The 21801-nt window shown below is 56.0% G+C and overlaps 2 protein-coding genes and 1 long non-coding RNA gene across 15 annotated transcripts in view; 2 read left to right on the top strand and 1 right to left on the bottom strand.

Moving 5' to 3' along the window:
- The window catches only part of RNF157 (ring finger protein 157), a 97821-nt gene extending 86054 nt beyond the window's left edge, over nucleotides 1–11767 (top strand). For 6 of the 10 annotated variants that reach the window (XM_016932931.4, XM_016932930.4, XM_063799326.1 and 3 more), the window contains 2 exons: nucleotides 1733–1843; nucleotides 8846–11767. In XM_016932931.4, coding sequence (XP_016788420.2) covers nucleotides 1733–1843; nucleotides 8846–8964 — 230 coding nt within the window. In that variant the 3' untranslated portion in view covers nucleotides 8965–11767. Of the gene's footprint in view, nucleotides 1–1732; nucleotides 1844–6889; nucleotides 6931–8845 lie in introns of all 10 variants that reach the window. The other 4 variants (XM_016932932.4, XM_016932933.4, XM_063799327.1 and 1 more) reach the window with 2 other exon arrangements.
- LOC107969325 (uncharacterized) lies at nucleotides 6185–9277 on the bottom strand. Of its 3 annotated transcripts, none has more exons than XR_010153089.1 (5): nucleotides 9113–9277; nucleotides 8635–8780; nucleotides 7861–7924; nucleotides 7266–7433; nucleotides 6185–6910 (listed from the first exon to the last, which is right to left on the bottom strand). It is a non-coding gene; the product is annotated as an uncharacterized LOC107969325 (long non-coding RNA). The 3 variants fall into 3 exon arrangements; XR_010153088.1 differs by having other exon boundaries at nucleotides 8635–8777; XR_010153090.1 differs by having other exon boundaries at nucleotides 8666–8777.
- Nucleotides 11768–12921: 1154 nt separating the features above from the next.
- FOXJ1 (forkhead box J1) lies at nucleotides 12922–17883 on the top strand. 2 transcript variants are annotated; one of them, XM_511694.6, is made up of 3 exons: nucleotides 12922–13111; nucleotides 13661–14327; nucleotides 16096–17883. In XM_511694.6, exons 2-3 carry the CDS (start codon nucleotides 13830–13832, stop codon nucleotides 16861–16863), a joined length of 1266 nt encoding a protein of 421 aa, XP_511694.2. In that variant the 5' UTR covers nucleotides 12922–13111; nucleotides 13661–13829; the 3' UTR covers nucleotides 16864–17883. The 2 variants fall into 2 exon arrangements, with proteins under 2 accessions (XP_511694.2, XP_054526681.1); XM_054670706.2 differs by having other exon boundaries at nucleotides 12979–13111; nucleotides 13310–14327.
- The last annotated feature ends 3918 nt before the right edge of the window (nucleotides 17884–21801 follow it).

The following is a 21801-nucleotide window of genomic DNA, read 5'->3' as shown; positions in this document are numbered from 1 at the left end:
ACGTGGTGGTGCTGCTCAGTTGTATGGGGCTGTTAGAGGAAAGATCGTCTTCTTAATGGTACATCAAAGCAAGCAGAGCATTGATGATCTCTATGACCTCCTCAGCTCTTTCTGGGCCTCAGAGCCATGGATGTCAGGTGCGGGTGCTGCAGGAGATACATACAGGTCCATATTTACCTGAAGTAGATTCGGAAGCTCTCTAAGCAGCTCCCATCATCAGCCTCCCTGCTGCAGGTTTTCAGTGGAGCCCCACAGAGCTGTTCTGGCATTCTCAGTGTTGAACAGCAGTAGCCATTTCTTCCACTGGGGGGAGGGGGAGGACTATTTGGCAGCTGGTCAGGTCTTGCTTTAGTTAGGAATATGGTCAACATTACTGTAAAAGAGGACTCTCGGGCCGGCAGACGTACTAAAGGCGTGGTCAAGGAGACAGGTCCAAGTTTCTTCAGGAGCTCAGCTTAGGCAAGTATTTTAAAGGCTGTTGTAATAATCTTCCTTTACCATAATTCAGGCCTCAGTTACATCTTCAGTTGGAAGAATGTTGTTTCCAGTAAGGCTAGAAGAGAAGGAATGGCCCACAGAGCAAGGACATAGGAGGAAGAAGGGGGGCAGGAAAGTCTCCCCCAAGCAGGGAACACTATGTGTTCCAGGAGCCAGACTCTTCCCCCTGCTGCTCTGAGGCCCCTCCCTCAGGGGCACCTCCAGAGCACACGTATGCCCGGCCTGGATGCAGACGCACCAGCAGATGTCATCCTATTGCTTCTGCTTTAGCGCTGGCCATCGCTTGGGAAGTGTTGGAGGTGTGCATGTGGACCTGACGGCTCCCACCTGGCCAAGGAGCTTGAAGGAGAAGGTGGCCGCCAAGGCTGCCTCCGTCAGCTCTTGCACCCCAGCCCAAGGGGGTTTGGAGTGTCACCAACTCAGTTGATGACTTCAGTGCTTGAGGCTCTAGAGTTACCCCTTGTGATTGTTTCTCCCATAGAATATTTGCTTCTAAGAAGTGCAGTGTGGCCAGGTTGTTTCACCTGACATTCCCTAGCCCGTGGAATGGATTTGTTTTCTTCTGTCTGTTTCACTGAGAAAAAAAGAGGGGAGCTTGATAAAAAACAACTTTTAAAACTTTTCCCTTCCCTTCTTACATGTCTGTAGATTTCTGGTTAGCCACTTAAAACACACTGAAAATAACAACTCAGGTCTCATAAGGAAGGAAATCATAATTTTGTGAATGTAGTCATTCTGATTTGATATGCAAAATTATGGACCCTAAGACCTTTAGTTGTTGTTTCATGTACTTATTTTGCAGAGCCATGTGGTCCTAAACACACCCAGCTCGCACCCAAGGCAGATGCAGGCATGAGCAGGATGACCTCCCCACTGGCGCTCCCTAGCTTCTGCTGGTTGGTCGCAGCCTCACCAGCCTGGCCTCTGCCCAGCTCTGCTCGCTCTAGTGTTCTCTGTTGAGCCTGTGTCCCACAGCCCTCCTCAGTGATCTGACTTGTTAGGGAACAGCAGACGGAAAGGGCTCTAGGGAAACAGCAGGAAAGCGTGAGAACACAGACATGCCCACACAACGTGATTCCTTTCTTGTCCACTCTTTATCCACTTAATTATTGTCTTTTTTTTAACATATGATTTGATTTTTTTTTGTCTCCATCCTTAAGATTTTTATTTTAAGGACAGCAATGCAGAGAAAAACACAGCCAGCCCCTCTCTAACTGCATTAACTCCGTTACAGGCCAGAGGACGTGCGCATTTCTAGGTATGGAGTGTGACAATAACAATGACTTTGACATCGCAAGCGTGAAAGCACTGGACAATAAGCTGTGCTCTGAGGTCTGCTTACCTGGTGAGTGGCAGTCTGCTGAACATGAACTTGGTGGGAGACGATCCCTGTGCTCTTACCCCTGCTCTCACCCTGGTACACCCATCTCCTGCCCTGCAGTTCCTGCCAAGAAGGCCTGGGGTGTGCTAGTGCTGGAGACCAGTTGCTGAAGGAAGTAAGAAGGCCTGGGAGAGTCCTTGAGCTTTTTGCAATGAGCCAGCCTTGCTCTGAGTGAGAGTATTAGGATAGGAAGAAAGAAGCAAAACTTAACGATTTGGCCTAACCACTCTCCACCCCACATCACGGCCTTGCAGGTACCATGTCAGGTGGCCCAGTCTTGTTTTCATCAACAGGAAGTTTGAGCAGACAGACACCACCTCTCTATGAAGGTCTTGGAAGGATTGCCTGCGCCCTTTAAAAGTGAAGCTGTAGCTCCTCAGAAGAAATGTGTTTCAGCTAGGATCAGAGAGGAATGTGAAAGCCAGCGTTTCAGAGGCTAGGGAATGGCTCTGTGATCCAGTGAGCTTTGGGTTACCAGTTGCATTGTACATACTACTGGATTTGGATCCCAACGGAGAGGTCGAGTTAGGGCTCCTCTATGCTCCCTGGAGCTGTAACTTCACAGGTGATCAGGTTGTCAGAGTGCCCCTTATTCCTCCTCATGATGCTAAACCGAATCTAGGTAATGCCTTACACAGGATCATGTTAATCACACTTTGAGCACCGAGTGCCTTTTTAGTTAGTGTGCCCGTTCAAGGGCCCCAAAAACTGCTTTTCTAAAATCCACATCTTGCCCAAGCGGACTGAGTCAAATGTCCCCTCCGGGTTTCACGACAGAAATTGTCCTTCACATCGTGTTGTTTGAATCCTCTTAAACATTCCCTGAACGAAGACTCACTTCAGCTTCAGAACAGCCACATCACGGGTCCAGTGCTTTACTCGCTCAGCGACGTGGCTGGAGGCGTTGGAGCCACACGACCTCTGTGGTTGCCACTCTCCATCAGCCTGTGCAAGACACAGTCCAAGCACACTCTGGCCCCACACAAGCTTGTGGCAGGGGAAGCTGGAATTCTCTAGAGATACTTTCTCCAGCCCTTCAAAGGGCTTTCTTGAGTCATTTTCTATTTGGTTTGTTCTAAAGACACTGCCCAGGCCTCTTCATTTTCAGTGAGACCAAAAGAGGCAGTATCAGTTCCCCTGCTTCTCCTGCGCAGGCCCAGGGAAGACCCCCTTCCTGCCTGAGCGTGGAGGAGGAAGCGTTGACCACGGGGCCAGCCTCCTGCCAGTTAGGCCTGGACTGGAGCTGCTGGGGCCCAGGGGCTGCTTCACTCCCTGCCTTCCCGCTCCTGGCCTGGCTTCCATCTGTCCATTTGTGTTTCACATCATTTTGCCAAATGTAAATCTGTCTGTCTGGTTTGTTTATTTTCTAAACTCATGTATGTTCTCTAGACTTGGTATGAAAGTTCATGTTCACTCCGTGCCAGCACTGTCCTCCCTGCCAATGCTTCACCCCGTCCAAGCTTGCTGGGCACGCACACACCTGGGAGGCGCTCGCTTGGGGCTGTGAGCAAGGCTCCCATTCCTAATTGGCAAGGGCCTGTATCCAGGGTTCTAAGATCTTATGAGAAAAAATATTTGTGAGACTGTATTAATTTCTGCTTTACAAAAATGGGAATGCTTCTGTGGCAAGGGCTATGGAAAGGATTTGGTTTTAACTGGCATCCTCCGTCAGTAGTTGGGTGAAGATGATGTCTCTTTCTTAGCTGTGCCCTGTGTCTGAGGCAGCTCTACCCTGGTCAACCCCTTACTTGGCTTTAGGAGAGAAATTTAGGTTCCTGCCTCCCTCAAGGGACTCCCTTACCCACCCCTATTTTTTTGGCAGAGGGAGCTGCTGGGAGTTGTTTTAGCCAACAGTGCTAGTGGAAACAGCTTATTCCTCCTCTTCCTGACTCCCCCCAGCTAACCTGCTTGTTGATAGTTACTCCATGGAATCATGGGAGGAGAGTGAGGACTGGGAGGAAGAGAGAAGCCCTGGGGTTCCTTAGGGTGACTTGTGGAGCCAGCTATTTAGAGATTATGGTGGGCTCACAGTTTGTGCCAGACATGAAATCAAATGCCTGTGTTGGCTCTCGGGAGAGGGCCTCAGGTATAGGCATGTTAAGTGTCCCATTATATCCTCACCAGAGGCCTCAAGATGAGGGGCTGTATTCAATATACTAAGATTTTCCAAGAAAAAAAATATGTGTGAGACTATATGAATTTCTGTTCAGTAAAAATGGGAATGCTTCTGTGGCAAGGACAATGGAAAGGATTTGAGTTTTTTTGTTTTTGTTTTTTGTTTTTTTTGAGACAGAGTCTTGCTCTGTCGCCCAGCCTGGAGTGCAGTGGCGTGATCTTGGCTCACTGCAACCTCCACCTCCTGGGGTCAAGTGATTCGCCTGCCTCAGCCTCCTGAGTAGCTGGGATTACAGGCGCACGCCACCATGCCCAGCTAATTTTTGTATTTTTAGCAGAGACGGAGTTTTACCATGTTGGTCAGGGTGGTCTTGAACTCCTGACCTCAGGTGATCTGCCCACCTCGGCCCCCCAAAGTGCTGAGATTACAGGTGTGAGCCACTGCGCCCAGCCATGATTTGTTTTTAATTGGCATCCTTGGTCAGTAGTTGGGTGAAAGTGATGTCTCATAACCTCTGGTTGCCTTTTTACTTGAGAGGGAAAAGCACATCTCTCTAGGCAAAATGTGTCTCTGCTTCCACTGTTAGCATCACACTGGTAGAAAATTTGCTGGAGAACTCTCTGGAAGTGTCTGCTAGGTTACAGACAGGAATATCCACTTTGGTAGGTCCCGTGGAATAAATAGGCGTCTTCACACTCAGCTGTAAGTTCAGCTTTCTATCCTGGGGCTGAGATACCGCTGGCTGTCTTGGCGCCTCATTGCTCCTGTGGCCAGCTCTCTCCCGTCAGAACAGCTGCACATGCGCCTGGTCTCTGCTTGAGTCTCTTTCCCTCTTCAAGCGGGTGCCACTCCCTTCACAGAGGGCCAGTGGGAAATGCAGCCCGGGCTGCATCCCATGTTGTCCCTGTGCCCTGCACCTTGCTCATGGGCTCTGCCAGGAGACCTGGCTGGTGGCAAGGACTGCGAACCTTGTTGGTTCCCGTCCTCACCACTCTGATAACACTGGTGAGGGGCTTAGAGGCACTTTTGTCATTCTAACCCTCTCCCCCTAAGAAGCTTCTGGGTCTTCCTGGGCCCCAAGACCAAGGGTGGATTTTTGGTTTTTCACTGGGGAGTAGTGTGTTCTGAGATTCCTTCTGAAAGGAATAAAGGAAGGAGATCTCAGTTGATGGGTGTGACAGGTTGTAGTAAGACTAGAATTGCGAGACCACGCTAAGCAGATGTGGCTCTGAAGAGTTTGGTAGACTGTTACATAGGTGGCAGGAAAGTCATCGTGGCAAGTGATAGTTCTATGAAGGCCCTGGGGTAGTCAGTGATGGAAAAAGGCAAAGATAGGCCGGGCACAGTGGCTCACGCCTGTAATCCCAGCATTTTGAGAGGCTGAGGCAAGTGATCACTTGAGCCCAGGAGCTGGAGACCAGCCTGGGCAATGCAGTGAAACCCCATCTCTACAGAAAATACAAAAATTAGCCAGGCTTGGTGGCGTACGCCTGTGGTCCCAGATACTCGAGAGGCTGAGGCAGGAGGATCAATTGAGCCTGGGAACCGGAGGTTGCAGTGAGTCAAGATCACACCACTGCACTCCAGCCTGGGAGGCTGAGATGGAGTGAGACTCCATCTTAAAAAAAAAAAAAAAGGCCGGGCGCGGTGGCTCCCGCCTGTAATCCCAGCACTTTGGGAGGCCGAGATGGGCGAATCACAAGATCAGGAGATCGAGACCATCCTGGCTAACACGGTGAAACCTCATCTCTACCAAAAATACAAAAAAATTAGCCAGGCGTGGTGGCGAGTGCCTGTAGTCCCAGCTACTCGGGAGGCTGCGACAGGAGAATGGTGTGAACCCGGGAGGCGGAGCTTGCAGTGAGCCGAGGTCACGCCACTGCGCTCCAGCCTGGGCAACAGAGCAAGACCCTGTCTCAAAAAAAAAAAAAAAAAAAAAAAAGGCAAAGATAATTTGGGTCTTTTTAGTGGAAATACCAATACAATTTTTAAATGACTGCATTCCACTGGAATGAGCATATCCAGTGAAATCTAAAAAGGTTTGTGGAGACCTGAAATTGAATTCTCTCCTCTTTTTGAGAGGCCTCAAAACTCAAGACTAAGATGCTACTTGCACTTTGTGGGCACTAAGGAAAATTTCAAACTAAGTTTCTCCTTCCCCTGGAGAGCAACTCTACAAAGACAGTTGAACTATTACAGTCCTTATATTTAATAAGTGGCTTTGTAGAGGCAGGAAAGGGGCTTGTGAAATTTTCCTGAATGTACTCCCAAAATCTACCTCTAGAGGTCTCTTCATACTCCCATTTTTGATATCCCAAAAACCGAGACGTGAATGGAAAGCACCTTTATCCATTTCCCTCTAAGGATTTTAAATCTCTATGCTCCATTTTTTGGCTGGAGGGGCCTGGATTCAGCCAGACAAAATGGCGGCACCTGCTCTGGAAGGCCCCTCAGCACCCACACTGACTTTCCGCAGCCAGGCTTACTGTGAGAATGAGGCTGAGGAAGGAGCAGCAGCAGGGCTTTGCCGTGGGCCCCTCAGGGTTCTTGCCAGGGGAAGGTGCCCCCCGCTTGCTGCCGGATCTCCCTCACCACAGAGCATACCAAGAGGCCAGGAGAGCAGACTTCAGATCTGATTCTTGAGTCTTCCACAAGTAACCGATGTTCTGCCCTGGCTAAGGCTTCTATAGAATAGAAGGTTGGAGTTTGTAGCAAGGACTTCTGTGAATTCAGAGTCAGGACAGCTCTCTGGGCAGCCTCTCCGGCCCAGCATTCCATGGCTTGCTGGTGGTGGCGGCGGTGGTGGTGGTGGTGGTGCTGCTGTTTTTATTTGTGCATGCATGTGTGTCTTCTCTCTTGTTTACCATTTGCTTTTGGTCTTTCCTACTGAACAGCCGCAGCTCCGGAGTCCTGCCCTATAAACATTGAGGAATAGGTATGAGATCTACCAAATTATATAAATGAACAAACAGCTCATTTTATTTTGGGTTCTTCACTTTAAAGGCAATATTAATATTGCCTTATATTTATCCTGCCACACTTAGACACATAGTGCCACCATTAGAGGTGAAAAAAAACACCTTGACTCATGTCCCAGGCTCCAGTACCCACCCCCAGGGAGTAAAGATCCCAAATTCAGTTGGGATATGAGAGAGAGATCCAAGACTCTCCTGTTCTCACTGTTCCCCTGGGGTCAAGCACCAGAGACTGTTACTAGAGCCTGAGGTGGATTAGCACACCAAGGCATTGATGGAAATAAGCCATTTATACCTGCTGACTCTACATGCCATTAAAGGGTTTCATGTCCTGGGCTGGCCTGAGGCTGACCCTGGACACTTGTGAGTGGCCTCTCTCAACCTCACGGCCACACTCTACAGTTGGTCGGCCTTGTCCACTGAACAGGTCCTCCTATGGGTCAGGTGTTGTGCTGGCTCTGGACTGCAACAGTGAAGAAGTCACGGCCCCTGCCCAGGAGGAGCTTTGTCCCATGGAGGAGCTCCAGGACCTAGCGGTTTCTGCCATGTGACGTGTGCGTGGAGCAGTAGTTCAGGCTGCAGGGAGCACTTAGGTGCACACTGGGCCTCCCCCGGCCAGAGATGCCTCGTGAGGGGAGGGCACTGGGAGACACGGCTGGGGAGGCCCACAGGGTCCAGAGGACGACATGCCTTCCCTACCCCAGGGAGCCAGGGGACCCTGAGAGTGGAGGCAGCCGAGGCCCAAGGCAGGAGCGCCCTAGCCTCACTGGAGGGAGGGCACTGGAGGGAGGAGCTCATCTGTGGGCAGGAGATGAAGAGGACTCCCAGGGGAGAGGCGAGATGGCCTGGAGGAGCCTGAGCACAGGCTGTTCTAGGAGTCAGATACTCACCAACGCTCGCATTCTCTCATCTAGTCCTCACAGCAAGCCCGTGAGGTCAGTACGCATGTCCCATCTGATGGGTGAGAAAACCAAGGCCCACAGTAAACTGATGTGCCCAAGGTCACACCGCTGTAAACTGGGAGTGGAGCCCAGGTTAGCGTGACTACAGATGGAGTCACAACACGGCCAGGAAGTGAGCCCACAGGAGGCTGTGGAGGATTGGATCCACAGCACAAGGGAAAGAGAAGCACCAAGAATGGGTTTCCAGACAGGCGCTGGCACTCCTCATGTGGGGGCAGCAGCAGATTTGGGGAGCGGATGCGTTTAGTGATGGTATCTGTGGGACCCTGAGGCTCTTGGGCTGGTGTCTGCTGGGCTGATGGCACCAGCTAGTAGCAAACCTCAACAGCTGCGTAGGTGCAGGAGGAGAGGAAAACGGCAGGTGACGGGACTGGAGCCTCACGCTGTCCTCCCTCCAGGCAGCCTTCCATCCCAGGAACCCTGCTGGGTGGCCAGTCCTTTCCTGCCCCGCCTGGGCCCCCACAGAAAACATTAACACTTCGGGCCAGAACGAACAGTCTTCTCACTTCCCCCCACCTCTTCCTGCCCCAATGAAAATAGCTCAGCAAGGCCCAATTTCCTTTTCCTGTCTATTGTAACATATAGGCAAACTTTAAAACCAAGTAATTAAAATACAAAAGTGGATCCCAGGGTAAGTTCGCAAAACAAGGAACATCTTTCATGTCCCTCCCTGTCCAGGAGCCACAGTGGCAGTGACTGTACCTAGCCCAGGGGGCAGGAGCAGGCTCTGCACCTGTCAGCACCTGCTTCTCTCCGTTCTCACACACGAGTGCTGTGGCTTGCACCCTCATCGGAGTCTCAGGTGACACGCATCCTGCTCCTTCCGTGCCGGCTCCTGGGCTGCCCTGCTGGAGACACCATCTGGATTTGGCCAAAGGTCTGGCTCCTGTAATGTTCATTTTCTCTTCCCCAGGTGCCTGGCAGGCTGATGACAATGCCGTCAGTCGGAATGCCCAGCGCCGGCGCTTGTCATCCAGCAGCCTGGAGGACTCTGAGACAAGGCCCTGTGTGTGGGGCCCTTTGGCTGTCTGAGCCCCAGCCTCTGCACTTGGGCTCCCCTCCTGCCCTGCATTCCATCCATCCTCACTCAGCTGCTGCCTACTGGGCATCCTCAGCAAGATGCTGGAGACTTTTTACCCTCCTGTGACAGCTGTTACAGCCTGTAACCACAATCCCTCACCTCTCAGAGGGAACTGGAACCCTCCTTTCTCCGTGTGACCTAAAGCCACTCAATGAACTGCAGCTCACGAGACCTTTTGCAGGGACTCTGGAATGTCCTCACGGTATATTGATGTTCAGGTGGAGCTGGGGTCCATGGGCTAATTCCTTACACATCTTTTTTCTCCTTAGGGGGTAGAACAAGAAGGCTTAGAGTTTGGCAGCTTTGTTACAAACATCCCTCTGGCATTTCCTGGTCTCTGGCACATCATAACCAATTGGAAACCTGCAGTTTGGGGTAGGGCTGGAGGATCGCTCCTGTGGAAAGGGAGAGCCATACTGCACGGACGTAGCGTTTCCCTCCACAAGCACTAGGAGCACCTTTCTCAAGGACAAGAAATGGTAGCAACCAAAAGGTTGGTTGAAGGAAACAATCCTTCCTTCTGGTGGCAGAGCCAGTCTTCTGGGCCTCACATGCCTGTGCGGTTAAGAAGGAGCTCTTGGCCGGGCGCGGTGGCTCACGCCTGTAATCCCAGCACTTTGGGAGGCCGAGGCGGGTGGATCATGAGATCAGGAGATCGAGACCATCCTGGCTAACACGGCGAAACCCCGTCTCTACTAAAAATACAAAAAATTAGCCGGGCATGGTTGCAGGCGCCTGTAGTCCCAGCTACTTGGGAGGCTGAGGCAGGAGAATGGCCTGAACCCGGGAGGCGGAGCTTGCAGTGAGCCGAGATCGCGCCAATGCACTCCAGCCTGGGCGACAGAGAGAGAAAAAAAAAAGGAGCCCTTGAATCTGAGAATCCCCCAGTTAAGATGATTTCCCTTAAGGAGCATTTCTCCTGATCAGGTGCATTCAGGGAGGCCTGCAACTCCATCCTAAGGTGACATTTCAAGAAACACATGTGTTGACCACCTCTGTGTGCCAAGCACTGGGTGAGGAGTGGTCGTATATTACCATAATTCATCCTCACTCACTTGGGAGGTGGCATTCTTGTCCCTGTTGCCCCCATCTCTACCCCCTTTTGTTAATGGTTGAGAGAAATGTGGACCAGTGATTCTCAGTTTGGTGCCCAGGTCCCCAAAGGAAGTGATGGAGAGCCTTGAGCTAAGTTCAGGCAGCAGCATGTGGCCAGCAGCAGTGTGCTGGGAGCAGAGGTTGGAATCAGGGCTCAGGGCCTTCACTTCAAGGGCCCTCCCCAGCTACTCGGGAGGCTGAGGCAGGAGAATCGCTTGAACTCAGGAGGTGGAGGTTGCGGTGAGCCAAGATCGTGCCACTGCACTCCAGCCTGGGCTACAAGATTGAAAAGATCGAAACTCTGTCTCAAAAAAAAAAAAAAAAAATTCAAGGCTGTTTCCAAGGCAGCCTCAAAAAGAGCCTGGTGCCCAGGGGGTCCTTCGTTTCTGTGTGGCTGCAGAGGCCAGGAGTGCAGTGACTGTCTCACTGCCTAGTGGTTGTGGCTCACATCCTGCCCTGATGGAGAGGGGGGCCCGTCGTCCAACCCTCTCTGAAAAACTGCAGTAGACTTTACCATTTCAGGCCCCACCTAATGTTCTTTCCTTCCTTCCCCCTACATTCTTCCCGCCCCTTTCATAGTTAAGATGCATAAGCTGAGCAATAACCCCACTTCCTGATTTCCCTGAAATATGAGCCCAGAAGCAGCAGGTGACAGGGAGCTTCCCTTACCCTGGGGTGGTGGCACACAGACCACCTCCTGTCCTGTCCCCTGCAGGTAGTATTCACAGTGTGGTGTTACCTGGGAGGAGGGAGGAAGGAGCTGAGATGAAGGAGATTCAGGTAAACAGTAGCCACAGTGGCCAGGACCCCCTTCCTGAGGATCCCTGTCCTTCCTTGCAGCAGGTGCTCAGTCCTCTCCTAGGGAGAAGCACGGAAAGATTCCTCAAGGCCTCAGTCCCATGTCCAAGGCATACCTAGGTTAGAAATGTCCTTTACTTGTTTCTCAGTTACTATTTCTCCTCTTCCTCCCTCCCCCTGCCTTCTCTTGGCTGTCATTTAGCTCTCTGGCCCACAGAAATACTCCATCCAAGGAGCTGGTCCTCAGTCAGCCTGATGAGGACAGGTCAGTGGCCAACCCTTTTGCCCCAGTCCTTCATCTGGAGACAGTCACATAGTCACGTCAACAGTTCACCCAAAGAGAAGAGGTGGGGCCTGGCTTCTCTCACAGGGCACAGCCTAACTATGGAGACCCAGGGCTCCTTCCTGCTGCACTAGGCCTGTGCTCTCCCTATTGCCTTCAGGTGGTGTGAACCCGGCTTCCTCACAGAGCCCTTTTTTCCTTCTGCCCAGCTCCATCCCACCAGAGTTTCTACCCCCGCTGAGGCATTTCCTGGGCACAGACTACCACACTCTAAGCCGGCTCGCCTGGGAGTTAGGGTCCTGCCCACCTCACCTGGGAGTTAGGGTCCTGCCCACCTCACCTGGGAGTTGGGGTCCTGCCCACCTGGAGTTTAGCACACTGGTCGCTCACTTTGCTTTGGTCTGCACACCTGGTGTGTGCATGTGTATACTGCTTGTGCCATCTGTGTACCCCTCTCCCTGGAGTACACTTGTGGTCACACTACAGTGGGGACATCAAGAATGCAATATTTATGGATTGCTGCATGATTCTTAAAAATGAATAAAACTGTTTACAAGGGAAGGAGAGCTAACTGCAAAGTGAGCTTATCTGTGAAAGTTTCTGTCTGACTTTCGCCAGCACTCTTTAATACTTTTACTCAAGAGGATCTGGAGTTGGAGGAGTGGGAGAGGCAAGGGCTAGGGAAAGGCATGTTGGCGGGGGAGTGATGCGCCATAGCCGGGCCTTCTTCATGGTCTGGGCACCAGCCTCCCCGACCCCGGCTCTCCAGCTCCTGGGCAGAGGCGGGGTAATCAACCCAGCCCCCACCACTGCCTCTGCAGCCGCCTTAAACCGGAGAACGTCCAACCCTGCAGCTCCTCAATAATTAAAGAGCAGGAAAGCTGGTGACAGGAGGGAGGCCAGGGGAAGGGAGGAGGAAGGGACACAGTCCCCAGAGTCCCTCTACTCTTAATCCCTGTGACTTAAAGGTTGGTGAAATTAATTGGGCAAATGACCCCGCTAGGAGAATTTGACAAGTCCATGACTTCAGAGTTTTACCCACGGGCTCTGCTTCATCAGCTGTCTCCAGAGGAGTGAGTGCGCTTCTGCAGAAGCCTCTGGAATGTCAGCTTCCTGGAACCTCGAGGATACGGGTGGGGAAGGAGCTGCTTACTGGGACACACTGGATTACCCTACCCCCTTGGTGTGTCTGCCGCCTCTGTGGATGTAAGCGGCAGGTGGCATCGGAAAGTCAGACCTGCCTGGGACACCAGAGAAAGACCCTAAGAGTCGGGGGAGAGGGAAAGGCTGCAGAAACATGAGAGAGTGCCACTCGTAGCGAAGAGGAAAGAAAACCTCAAGGATACGGTTCCCGAGCCTGAGCCCGCTCCCAGCCTTAGCCCCCCAACCCCAGGCTCCGTCCCAGTTGCAGTCGACGCCTCAAAGCGTACGGGACAGGAAGGGGGTGGGGGCGAGAGTCTTGGTTCCCCAGAACGAACGGATCCATAGCGGTTCCCGGTGCCGCAGGCCGCGCGCTTCTCCGACCCCAGCGCGGGGCCCTCGGGCGGGAATGAGCCGAGCCGGGACTTAGCGGCGGGTAGGGGGTTGGGTGGCGCGGGAGAGGGCGGCAGAAGGAGGGAGTTCGAAGAGAGTTGCCGCCAGAGAGAGTGGCAAGTGCCCGCGGTCTCCTTGGAGACGTGCTGGCCAATGGCAGCGGCGGAAGCTGTTTATGGGGGCGGAGCGTCGCCATGGCAGCAGGAGAAGCCTTTGGAGCGGCTACTTAATGCCGGTCCCGGGGCCGCCGTAGCTCAGAGAAGCGCCGTCGGGCGGGGGGGGCGGCAAGAGGCGCTGGCAGGGCCCCCGAGCTGGGGGCAGAGAGCCGCAGGGGGTGGGAGCAACTTCTTCCAGAACCTTCCTCTGGCCCGGGCTGCGCTCTGAGCCAGGTAAGGGATGGGGAGGGCTGCAGGCCAGGGGGAAGGGTGGGCAACGGTACCAACCCGCTCTCTCATTCGTCCTTAACGGAAGTTGTGGGCCCAGGGACTGACATCGGAGAAGTCTGGGGGAAACTCGCCTCCTGCCCCCCGTTACTGTTCTGTCCCCTTCCTTCCCAATGATCCCCTATCATAATATTCTTTTTCAAGGATCAGAGGACCTCCACCGCCCCCGCCCCGTCGTACTGCCCTCCCAAACTTCTCGCCCCATTTCCATTTGTTGCGAGGAGGAAGGGGGTCCTGATTTCCTGCTCTTCGGGAGAAAAGGATAGCCTCGGATGCCCCTACCCTCTTCATTTGGCTAATAAAACCTCGAAGAGGAAAGGAAGAGGGAGGCGGATCTGATGGGGGTGGGACCCTAGGGCCTTGCTTCTGTTTCCCATACCTCGGCACTAAAAGATCCTCCCCAGCTGCGGGGATGATGTTAGAGAGGGCGTCCTCGTACACACACTGTCCCCTCGGGGGTGGGGTAGTGCTCAGCTCCCACCGTGGTCCTCGCAGGCACCACATACTTATTCGGAGGAGGCGCCCCCGGGGTCGCGAGATGGAAGCGCGCGTCCGGGAGGCCGTGTAACGGGAGCTGCGGGACTCAGCGGGCCAGAGAGCGCGGCGGGCCACCCCCGGCTCAGCCCGTGGATGCTGACCGCCCCCTCGGAGAGTCCCCGCAGACATGGCGGAGAGCTGGCTGCGCCTCTCGGGAGCCGGGCCGGCGGAGGAGGCCGGGCCGGAGGGCGGCCTGGAGGAGCCCGACGCCCTGGATGACAGCCTGACCAGCCTGCAGTGGCTGCAGGAATTCTCCATTCTCAACGCCAAGGCCCCCGCCCTGCCCCCGGGGGGCACCGACCCCCACGGCTACCACCAGGTGCCAGGTTCAGCGGCGCCCGGGTCCCCCCTGGCAGCCGACCCCGCCTGCCTGGGGCAGCCACACACGCCGGGTAAGCCCACGTCGTCGTGCACGTCGCGGAGCGCGCCCCCGGGGCTGCAGGCCCCACCCCCCGACGACGTGGACTACGCCACCAATCCGCACGTGAAGCCTCCCTACTCGTATGCCACGCTCATCTGCATGGCCATGCAGGCCAGCAAGGCCACCAAGATCACCCTGTCGGCCATCTACAAGTGGATCACGGACAACTTCTGCTACTTCCGCCACGCAGATCCCACCTGGCAGGTAGAGGAGGCACGGGCGGCGGCCGCTCCCTCCCCATTCCCTCCTCGCTCCCCACGCCGCACTGGATTCATATCCCAAATCTGCAGGCCAAGTAGGCTCTGCGGTGCGGCCAGGGCCCCAGAAGGGAGCCCTGCAAAGGAGCCCAGTTCTTGCAACTGCCCCTCCTTTGACTTCCAGAGAGAGAGAAGGGAGAATGTCCAGAGGTGGAGGGCTTTAGGGGTGCAGAGGCTGAGATTCAAGGGGAAATAACCTGCCATTCATCCAGCAGGCCCAGGCCAAAGACCAGGGCTAGACTCTGCGTGGACAGAGTCTCCTTGGGGAGAGCGATGAACTGAAGGCGCATTCTTGTCCCAAGTCCTAGAATTCCTAGACACTGCCCTGCCCCGGGATGGTTTGTCGGGGCCGGGAGTCAGAAACGGAAACTGGAACGTGGCCTCCCTGCCAGGCTCTACGTCCTGCCCTTTTGCAGTTGGCTTGGGGAGGGTGGAATGGAAGGGGTGCCTTAGCATGTGAGGGCCAGGTGTGTCCCAATGGAGGGTGGAGGGGGTAAGGGGCCTTCCTAAAGCTGCTGTCCCAGCCCCCCACCTCAACCTCTGCTCAGTTTCCTGCCTCCAACCCCCGCTGTCAGCCAACCTCCCTGGGGGGACAATTACCTGAGCCAGGTGCCTTCCACTGGGGCTCTGCCTACCACACTCACTTCATGTTCCACGTCTCTGGAACCAGGCACTGAGCAGCCAAGGGGCCCAGGCCACCATGTAAACATCCCAGCCTTGCTGCCGGGCATTATCCACCCACCTGCCCTGCGGTCCCAGCCCAGGACCCCTGTCCCCCAGCAGGCTTTGGACAAGATTAAGCACCTAAGAATGGACAAGGCAGGAAGATGGTGGATTTGAGGCTGGGTAGGCAGTGCCCTAAGAGTCTTCAGCCATCACCATCAAGGGCTAGTTGGAGGCAGAGGCCCCCCAAGGACGCCCAGACTCTTCCCTGAAGCACCCAAAGCGGGCAGGCCACAGGACCGCAGTCCCAAGCCATTTCCAATGCCCCTGACCCTAGACAGTGTCATTTGCAGCTGCACCGAAAAAGCAGAGACCCTCAGCCCCACCCTACCCTAAGCCTGTGCAGCTGGGCTTCGAGAAACGGGCCCCAGGAATGAGTGCTATGCTCTTAGCTCTTGGCTGGGTAATAATCAACTGAGCCTGGAGTGGGGGGAGGGGGCCGTGGGGGGTGAAGGCCCAGGCCAGCAGCCGGCTCAACAAACAAGGAAAGTCATCAGATCCCCCACCTCTCATCCCTGCGCGCTCTCTCTCTCTCTCCCCCTTCCTCTCCATTCTCGGCTGCCCAGCCCCCTCCCTGGACCCACTCACTCACAGAGAGGGCCAGCCAGGCCCAGGCAAAGGGAGACGGTGGTCCAGGCCCTGGGGGAGCCGAGGGCTTTGGCCAGAGGCTGTCAGCGGCAGGGTGAGGGAGGGAGGGCAGGCGACGGGGGTGGCACCGACAGCCACCCTGCGGCTCAGAGCTCGGATGACTGAGCAGGCAGATATCCCGGCAACAGGGAACAAAAGCCCCCGACAGCACTCCGGGCTCCCAGTGCCCTGTGGCTGGTGTCCCAGAGCTGCAGCCGCCTGGGCAGACCAGTGTGTCTGTCCCCCCCTCCTCTCCCCTGCCAGAGAAAAGATGGGGGGCGCGCAGCAGCGCCAGGTGCCATTTCATCTCCCCGTCCCCACTGACCTAGCGGTTCCTCTCTCTCTCGCTCTCTCCCTGCACCCAGAATTCAATCCGCCACAACCTGTCTCTGAACAAGTGCTTCATCAAAGTGCCTCGGGAGAAGGACGAACCAGGCAAGGGGGGCTTCTGGCGCATTGACCCCCAGTACGCGGAGCGGCTACTGAGCGGCGCTTTCAAGAAGCGGCGACTGCCCCCTGTCCACATCCACCCAGCCTTTGCCCGCCAGGCCGCGCAGGAGCCCAGCGCTGTCCCCCGGGCCGGGCCGCTGATGGTGAACACCGAGGCCCAGCAGCTGCTGCGGGAGTTCGAGGAGGCCACCGGGGAGGCGGGCTGGGGTGCAGGGGAGGGCAGGCTGGGGCATAAGCGCAAACAGCCGCTGCCCAAGCGGGTGGCCAAGGTCCCGCGGCCCCCTAGCACCCTGCTGCCCACCCCGGAGGAGCAGGGTGAGCTGGAACCCCTCAAAGGCAACTTTGACTGGGAGGCCATCTTCGACGCCGGCACTCTGGGCGGGGAGCTGGGTGCACTGGAGGCCCTGGAGCTGAGCCCGCCTCTGAGCCCCGCCTCACACGTGGACGTGGACCTCACCATCCACGGCCGCCACATCGACTGCCCTGCCACCTGGGGGCCTTCGGTGGAGCAGGCTGCCGACAGCCTGGACTTCGATGAGACCTTCCTGGCCACATCCTTCCTGCAGCACCCCTGGGACGAGAGCGGCAGTGGCTGCCTGCCCCCGGAGCCCCTCTTTGAGGCTGGGGATGCCACCCTGGCCTCCGACCTGCAGGACTGGGCCAGCGTGGGGGCCTTCTTGTAAGAGCCCAGGCCCTGCCCCACCTCTGGACAGTGCCCAAGTCAGGGCCCAGAACTGCCCCCCAACACAGGTCCACAGACACCCCACCACCTAGGCAGGGGCTGGGCCAGGGCTCCAAGGCTTGCCCCAGATGCCACATGGCCACCAGCCCCAGCTGCCATCAGATTCAAGCCCAGGAGGCTGAAAACGAGGGCCCAGGACCAGAATCGCTGCCTCCTCTCCCCAGCCCCGCCTTGTACACACAGTGTTTCATTGCTCCGCGTCTTCCCAGCCCCAGAAACCGGCTAAAGGACCCTGCACCATGAGAGCCGAGGCCTGGAGGAGCCCGGGTCAGGCTGGGGAGGAACAGAACTGGGCCCTCCCAGAGCACCTCCGCTTCCCCCCTGCTTCCCCAGGTCTCTATCCAGAGAGAGTCCCCAGGTACAACAAATGCTAATTAGATGACAGCAAATTAACCCCCTGGAGGCTTCTCCCGGCAGAGCCTCCCTGGGGCCGGGGCAGGCTGTGGATGGGGCAGAGCAGGGCAGAAGATGGACTGGGGGAGGGGGCAGAGAGAGGAGACCAAAATGAGGTGGTGGCACAGGGTGGGGCAAGGAGATCCTCTCTAAGGCCTCTGGGGTCTTTGCCTGGCCCCATCCCTAGGGGGCAGGGAGGGGACGTAAATCCCTAATCTTTAAGCCCGGCTTGAGGCTGAGAGCAGCTGGAAGTTTGGGTTTGGTGGTTTGGGGGCCGGGGCAGCCAAGCTGTATGGGGCAGGACAGACAGACTAATGTAGTGAGTGTAGCTGTAGCTGAGGCTTAACTGGGAGGGATGCCGAGCTTGCTGGAACTACTGGGACCAAGAAGCGGGGTACCCCACGCCCCTGCCTGCACTCCTCGGGGGCGTGGGGCGTGCCTTGCTCCTCCCGGACTCCCTGGGCTGCGTCCCACATCCACCCTCCTGCCCCGTGGGGCAATTTAACCTTTTTCATGAAAGTTATTTACAATGAAAAGTTTTTAAAAATAAAATTTTTAAAAATCTAAATATGGACCTGCTCAAAACTTTCTTTGGGAACAGGTGAGGGCTCAGTGTTCTGGAGAGGCAGCGCTTCTCTTTGCTGGAGGGAGGGATGACTGAGAGGAAGATGCGGGGGCACTTAGGGCCTGCAAAGAGCACTAACCAACTCCCCATGACCTCAGCATCCCTGGGGAGGAAGGGGCTGAGGGGTAGCTCTCGGATGTCCCCTGCAGCCTAGGCCTCAGTGCCTCCATCTGTGCAATGGGGAGACTGGGGTCCACAGCCCTGGGGGATCAGGAGACAAAGGGAGGAGGAGTGGCCTCAGCCCCCAGACCCAGGGAATCTCAAAGGCTAAGTGTGCCCCGGGCTCGGCCCCTGCTGTCCCCTACTGCGAGGGCCTGCCCGGGCCCGCCTGCCCCAGTCAGCCATCCCCGGCCTGGGCTGGTCTCCAGCACCTCCCTCGCTTGGTCCTCTCCTGGAGGGACCCAGCTCCAGGGCCCCCACTTCCCACACAACCTGGCCCAATGCAGGTTTGGAGAGGAGGAAGGCCACCAGGGAAGGGAGTGAGCTCAGACCCACCCCTCCCACCTACACTGGCAGGAACCAGACTACCGGAGTTCTGATGGGGAAACTGAGGCATGGGAAATTTGTGTCTGGGTGACACTCAGCCAGCACCTTTCAATCCCCCTCCCTTGCTTTGCCCGGGAGCCACCTTCCAACTCAGTCCCCGCCACATATACACCCTCATGGGTGCACGACGCCTCCAGAAAGCCACTTCCTCGCACACGGGTGCACACACACAGGGGCACAAACAGGCAACATCCCAAGCATTCCTGCCCAGCCTCCACGGACCCCTTTCTCCCAAAGCCCCTTTCTTTCTCCGTCCTCGGGGTTGGCTCTAGGCCAACCTGGCATTCCCCTGCTAACCGGCTGCTTTCACTTGCTAATTATTCTAAATACTGCAGGAGGGCACGCAGCCTGCAGGGTCCAGGAAGGCAGGCTGAGGGCTGCCCCAATTCCCTTCACCCCGCAAGCAACTCCCCTCTCCTTTTCCCCACTGTCCGCCCCCTTCCTCTCCACGGACCCCAGCATTGGGGGAACAAGCTGGGCTCCAGCCTTCTCCCCACAGGATCAGCCTCCAGCTTTGGACTGACAGGCGGGGCGTGTAGCTGTGTGCCCCAGGCCTGTGCTGGGGGGAAGAGGGGCAATGTCTGGGGCAGGCAGGACCCCCCACTGGGGGAGCACCAGGCCTGAGAAGCAGATCGAGGTTTGCCCCAGCTTGACAGTCACCTGGAGGCTCCTGAAAAATCCCACTGCTGGGCTGCACCCTGGACCAATTAGACCAGAATTTCCGGGGTGGGACCCAGGCATCAGCATTTGTAAGGTCCCCAGATGTTTCCAATGTGCGGCAAAACCGAGAGGGGGCCCTGGAGAGGGCATGACTTTCAGCAGGCCAAGCTGGGGAGTGGCGAGAGTGTGGGCTAGGAGCTCCTGACTCCTATTCACCCCTGCCTTGCCCCTCAGTGGGGTGGCTTTTTCGTAAAAAGATGTTCATTTACCTCTTTTTTTTTTCTTCTTTTTTTGAGTCGTCTGGCTCTGTCGCCCATACTGGAGTGCAGCGGCGCGATCTCAGCTCACTGCAACCTGTGCGCCCCGCCCCACCGGGTTCAAGCAATTCTCTTGCCTCAGCCTCCCGAGTAGCTGGGACTACAGGCGCCCGCCGCCACGCCCGGCTAATTTTTGTAGTTTTAGTAGAGATGGGGTTTTACCACGTTGGCCAGGCTGGTCTCAAACTTCTGACCTCAAGTGATCCACCCACCTCAGCCTCCCAAAGTGCTGGGATTACAGGCGTGAGCCACCTCACCCAGCCCATTTACCTCTTATTTATTCCCAGGTTCAATGTAATCCCAACCAAAGTATGTTTTGCACCATTTGACAGTACGTTGAAGACCTGACTCCCCATACCACTAAATACTTCAGTAAGTATTTCCTTAAAACAAGGGCACTTCTGGATTTTGTTTGTTGGTTTTGTTGTTGTTGTTGTTGTTTTGATTTGAGACGGAGTCTCGTTCTGTGCCCAGGCTGGAGTGCAGTGGCGCGATCTCGGCTCACTGCAAGCTCCGCCTCCCAGGTTCACGCCATTCTCCTGCCTCAGCCTCCCGAGTAGCTGGGACTACAGGCGCCCACCACCACGCCTGGCTAAGTTTTTGTATTTTTAGTAAAGACGGGGTTTCACCGTGTTATCCAGGATGGCCTCGATCTCCTGACCTCATGATTCGCCTGCCTCGGCCTCCCAAAGTGCTGGGATTACAGGCGTGAGCCACCGCACCCGACCTCTACAGATAATTTTTAAAATTAGCCAGGCATGGTGGTGTGCATCTGTGGTCCCAGCTACTCTCTACACAGGAGGCTGAAGCAGGAGAATCGCCTGAGCTGAACCCAGGAGGTCAAGGCTTCAGTGAGCTCTGATTGCACCACTACATTCCTGCATGGGTGGCAGAGTGACATCCTGTCTCAAAACAAAACAACACAAAACAGGAAATTAACATTGGCCTGGTAATCCCATCTAATCCACGGACCCCATTCAAACTTTGCAGATTGCCCCGTCACGCTCCTCCCTGTGCCAGCATCCCAATCCGAGATCACCGTTCATTCACTGTCCTATCTCTTTGGAGCTGTGTGGCTTTGAGCTCATAACTCAAGTTCCCTGGCCGGTTCCTCATCTCCTTTCATTCTAACCTGCAATCCCCACTTTTGGGGTAACCAGCCCCTGCTGCATGTGACAGCCCCCACCTGAACCACCTCTTTTGTTTTGTTTTGAGACAGAGTCTTGCATTGTCGCTCAGGCTGGAGTGCAGTGGCACAAACTCGGCTCACTGCAACCTCCACCTCCCAGGTTCAAGCGATTCTCCTGCCTCAGCCTCCTGAGTAGCTGGGATAACAGGCATGCACCACCGTGCCCAAATAATTTTGTATTTTTAGTAGAGACGGGGTTTCACCATGTTAGCCAGGCTGGATCCTCAAGTGATCCGCCCGCCTTGGGCTCCCAAAGTGCTGGGATTACAGGAGTGAGCCACCACGCCCAGCCCCACCTCATTTTAAGTGTTGGGGGAAGCCTGTTCCCAAAGCACGGAGCCACCCTTCTGTCCCAGAATGTCCAGCCTCTTCCCCATTCTGTCTTCCAGCTGTATCCCCCAGCTAGGAATGTGATGGAGAGAGCGGGGAGGGCCAGGATGCGGGAGGAAAGGCCAGGAGCTCAGACCTTGGATGACTCCCCCTCCCTGCCCAGGGCACATCCTGTTAAATAGGACAGGCCACCCAGGGCCCAGTGACTCTCAGGTCTGGAAGGTCCCCAGGGATCCCCCTCAACCCTGCACTTTATGCTCCGCTGGGACAAACTGGCCAGGCCCCCTGCAGAGCTGAGCTCCATCTGGAGCAGGAGTCAGGAATGGTTCTCCACCTCCTCCCCCGCCCCAGGACCCAGACTTGCCGGAAGAGGGTGAGCTGGAGGGCAGGAAAGAAGGCGGGGCGGTGGAGGGTCAGGTGCAGCTCCCTCCTGGGCTGAGGCCCAAAGGTAAATAGGTGTAGGTGCGCTCCCAGCAGGGGGCAGTGGGTTGGTCACTTGGGGCAGGCCTGGGCCTGTCGGGGGTGGGGATGTGGGAAGGGGCCGCCGAGCCGGCCTTGTTAACAATGGGGTGGGGGAGGAGCCCGGGCCCTGCTGACACATTCTTGTTTGGTGAGGAGGAAAACACAGGTGACCGGGGCAGGGCGGCGGGGGGGGGGGGGGGGAGGGAGGGGGATGGGGGCGGCACCTCGGGCAGGGGAGGGGGCTTTATGAGCCCTTGCATGCCAAAGCCTCGCTGACTGGTGTGAGCTGAGGAGCAGGTGAAGCGCAGAAGGCCCTCAGGGGCTGCATTCTTCCCGGGGCACCTGTGTCTGCCCCAC

Source organism: Pan troglodytes, chromosome 19 (genome assembly GCF_028858775.2).
Source record: "Pan troglodytes isolate AG18354 chromosome 19, NHGRI_mPanTro3-v2.0_pri, whole genome shotgun sequence".
NCBI lineage: Eukaryota > Metazoa > Chordata > Mammalia > Primates > Hominidae > Pan > Pan troglodytes.
The sequence above is the reverse complement of the archived record's forward strand: the minus strand, read 5'-3'. Positions and strand labels throughout refer to the sequence as shown.

Coding starts and splice junctions, on each gene's coding strand:
- FOXJ1 (XM_511694.6), top strand. CDS start 13,830: ATGGCGGAGAGCTGGCTGCGCCTCTCGGGAGCCGGGCCGGCGGAGGAG. Junction 14,328..16,095: donor ACGCAGATCCCACCTGGCAG/GTAGAGGAGGCA, acceptor CCCTGCACCCAG/AATTCAATCCGCCACAACCT.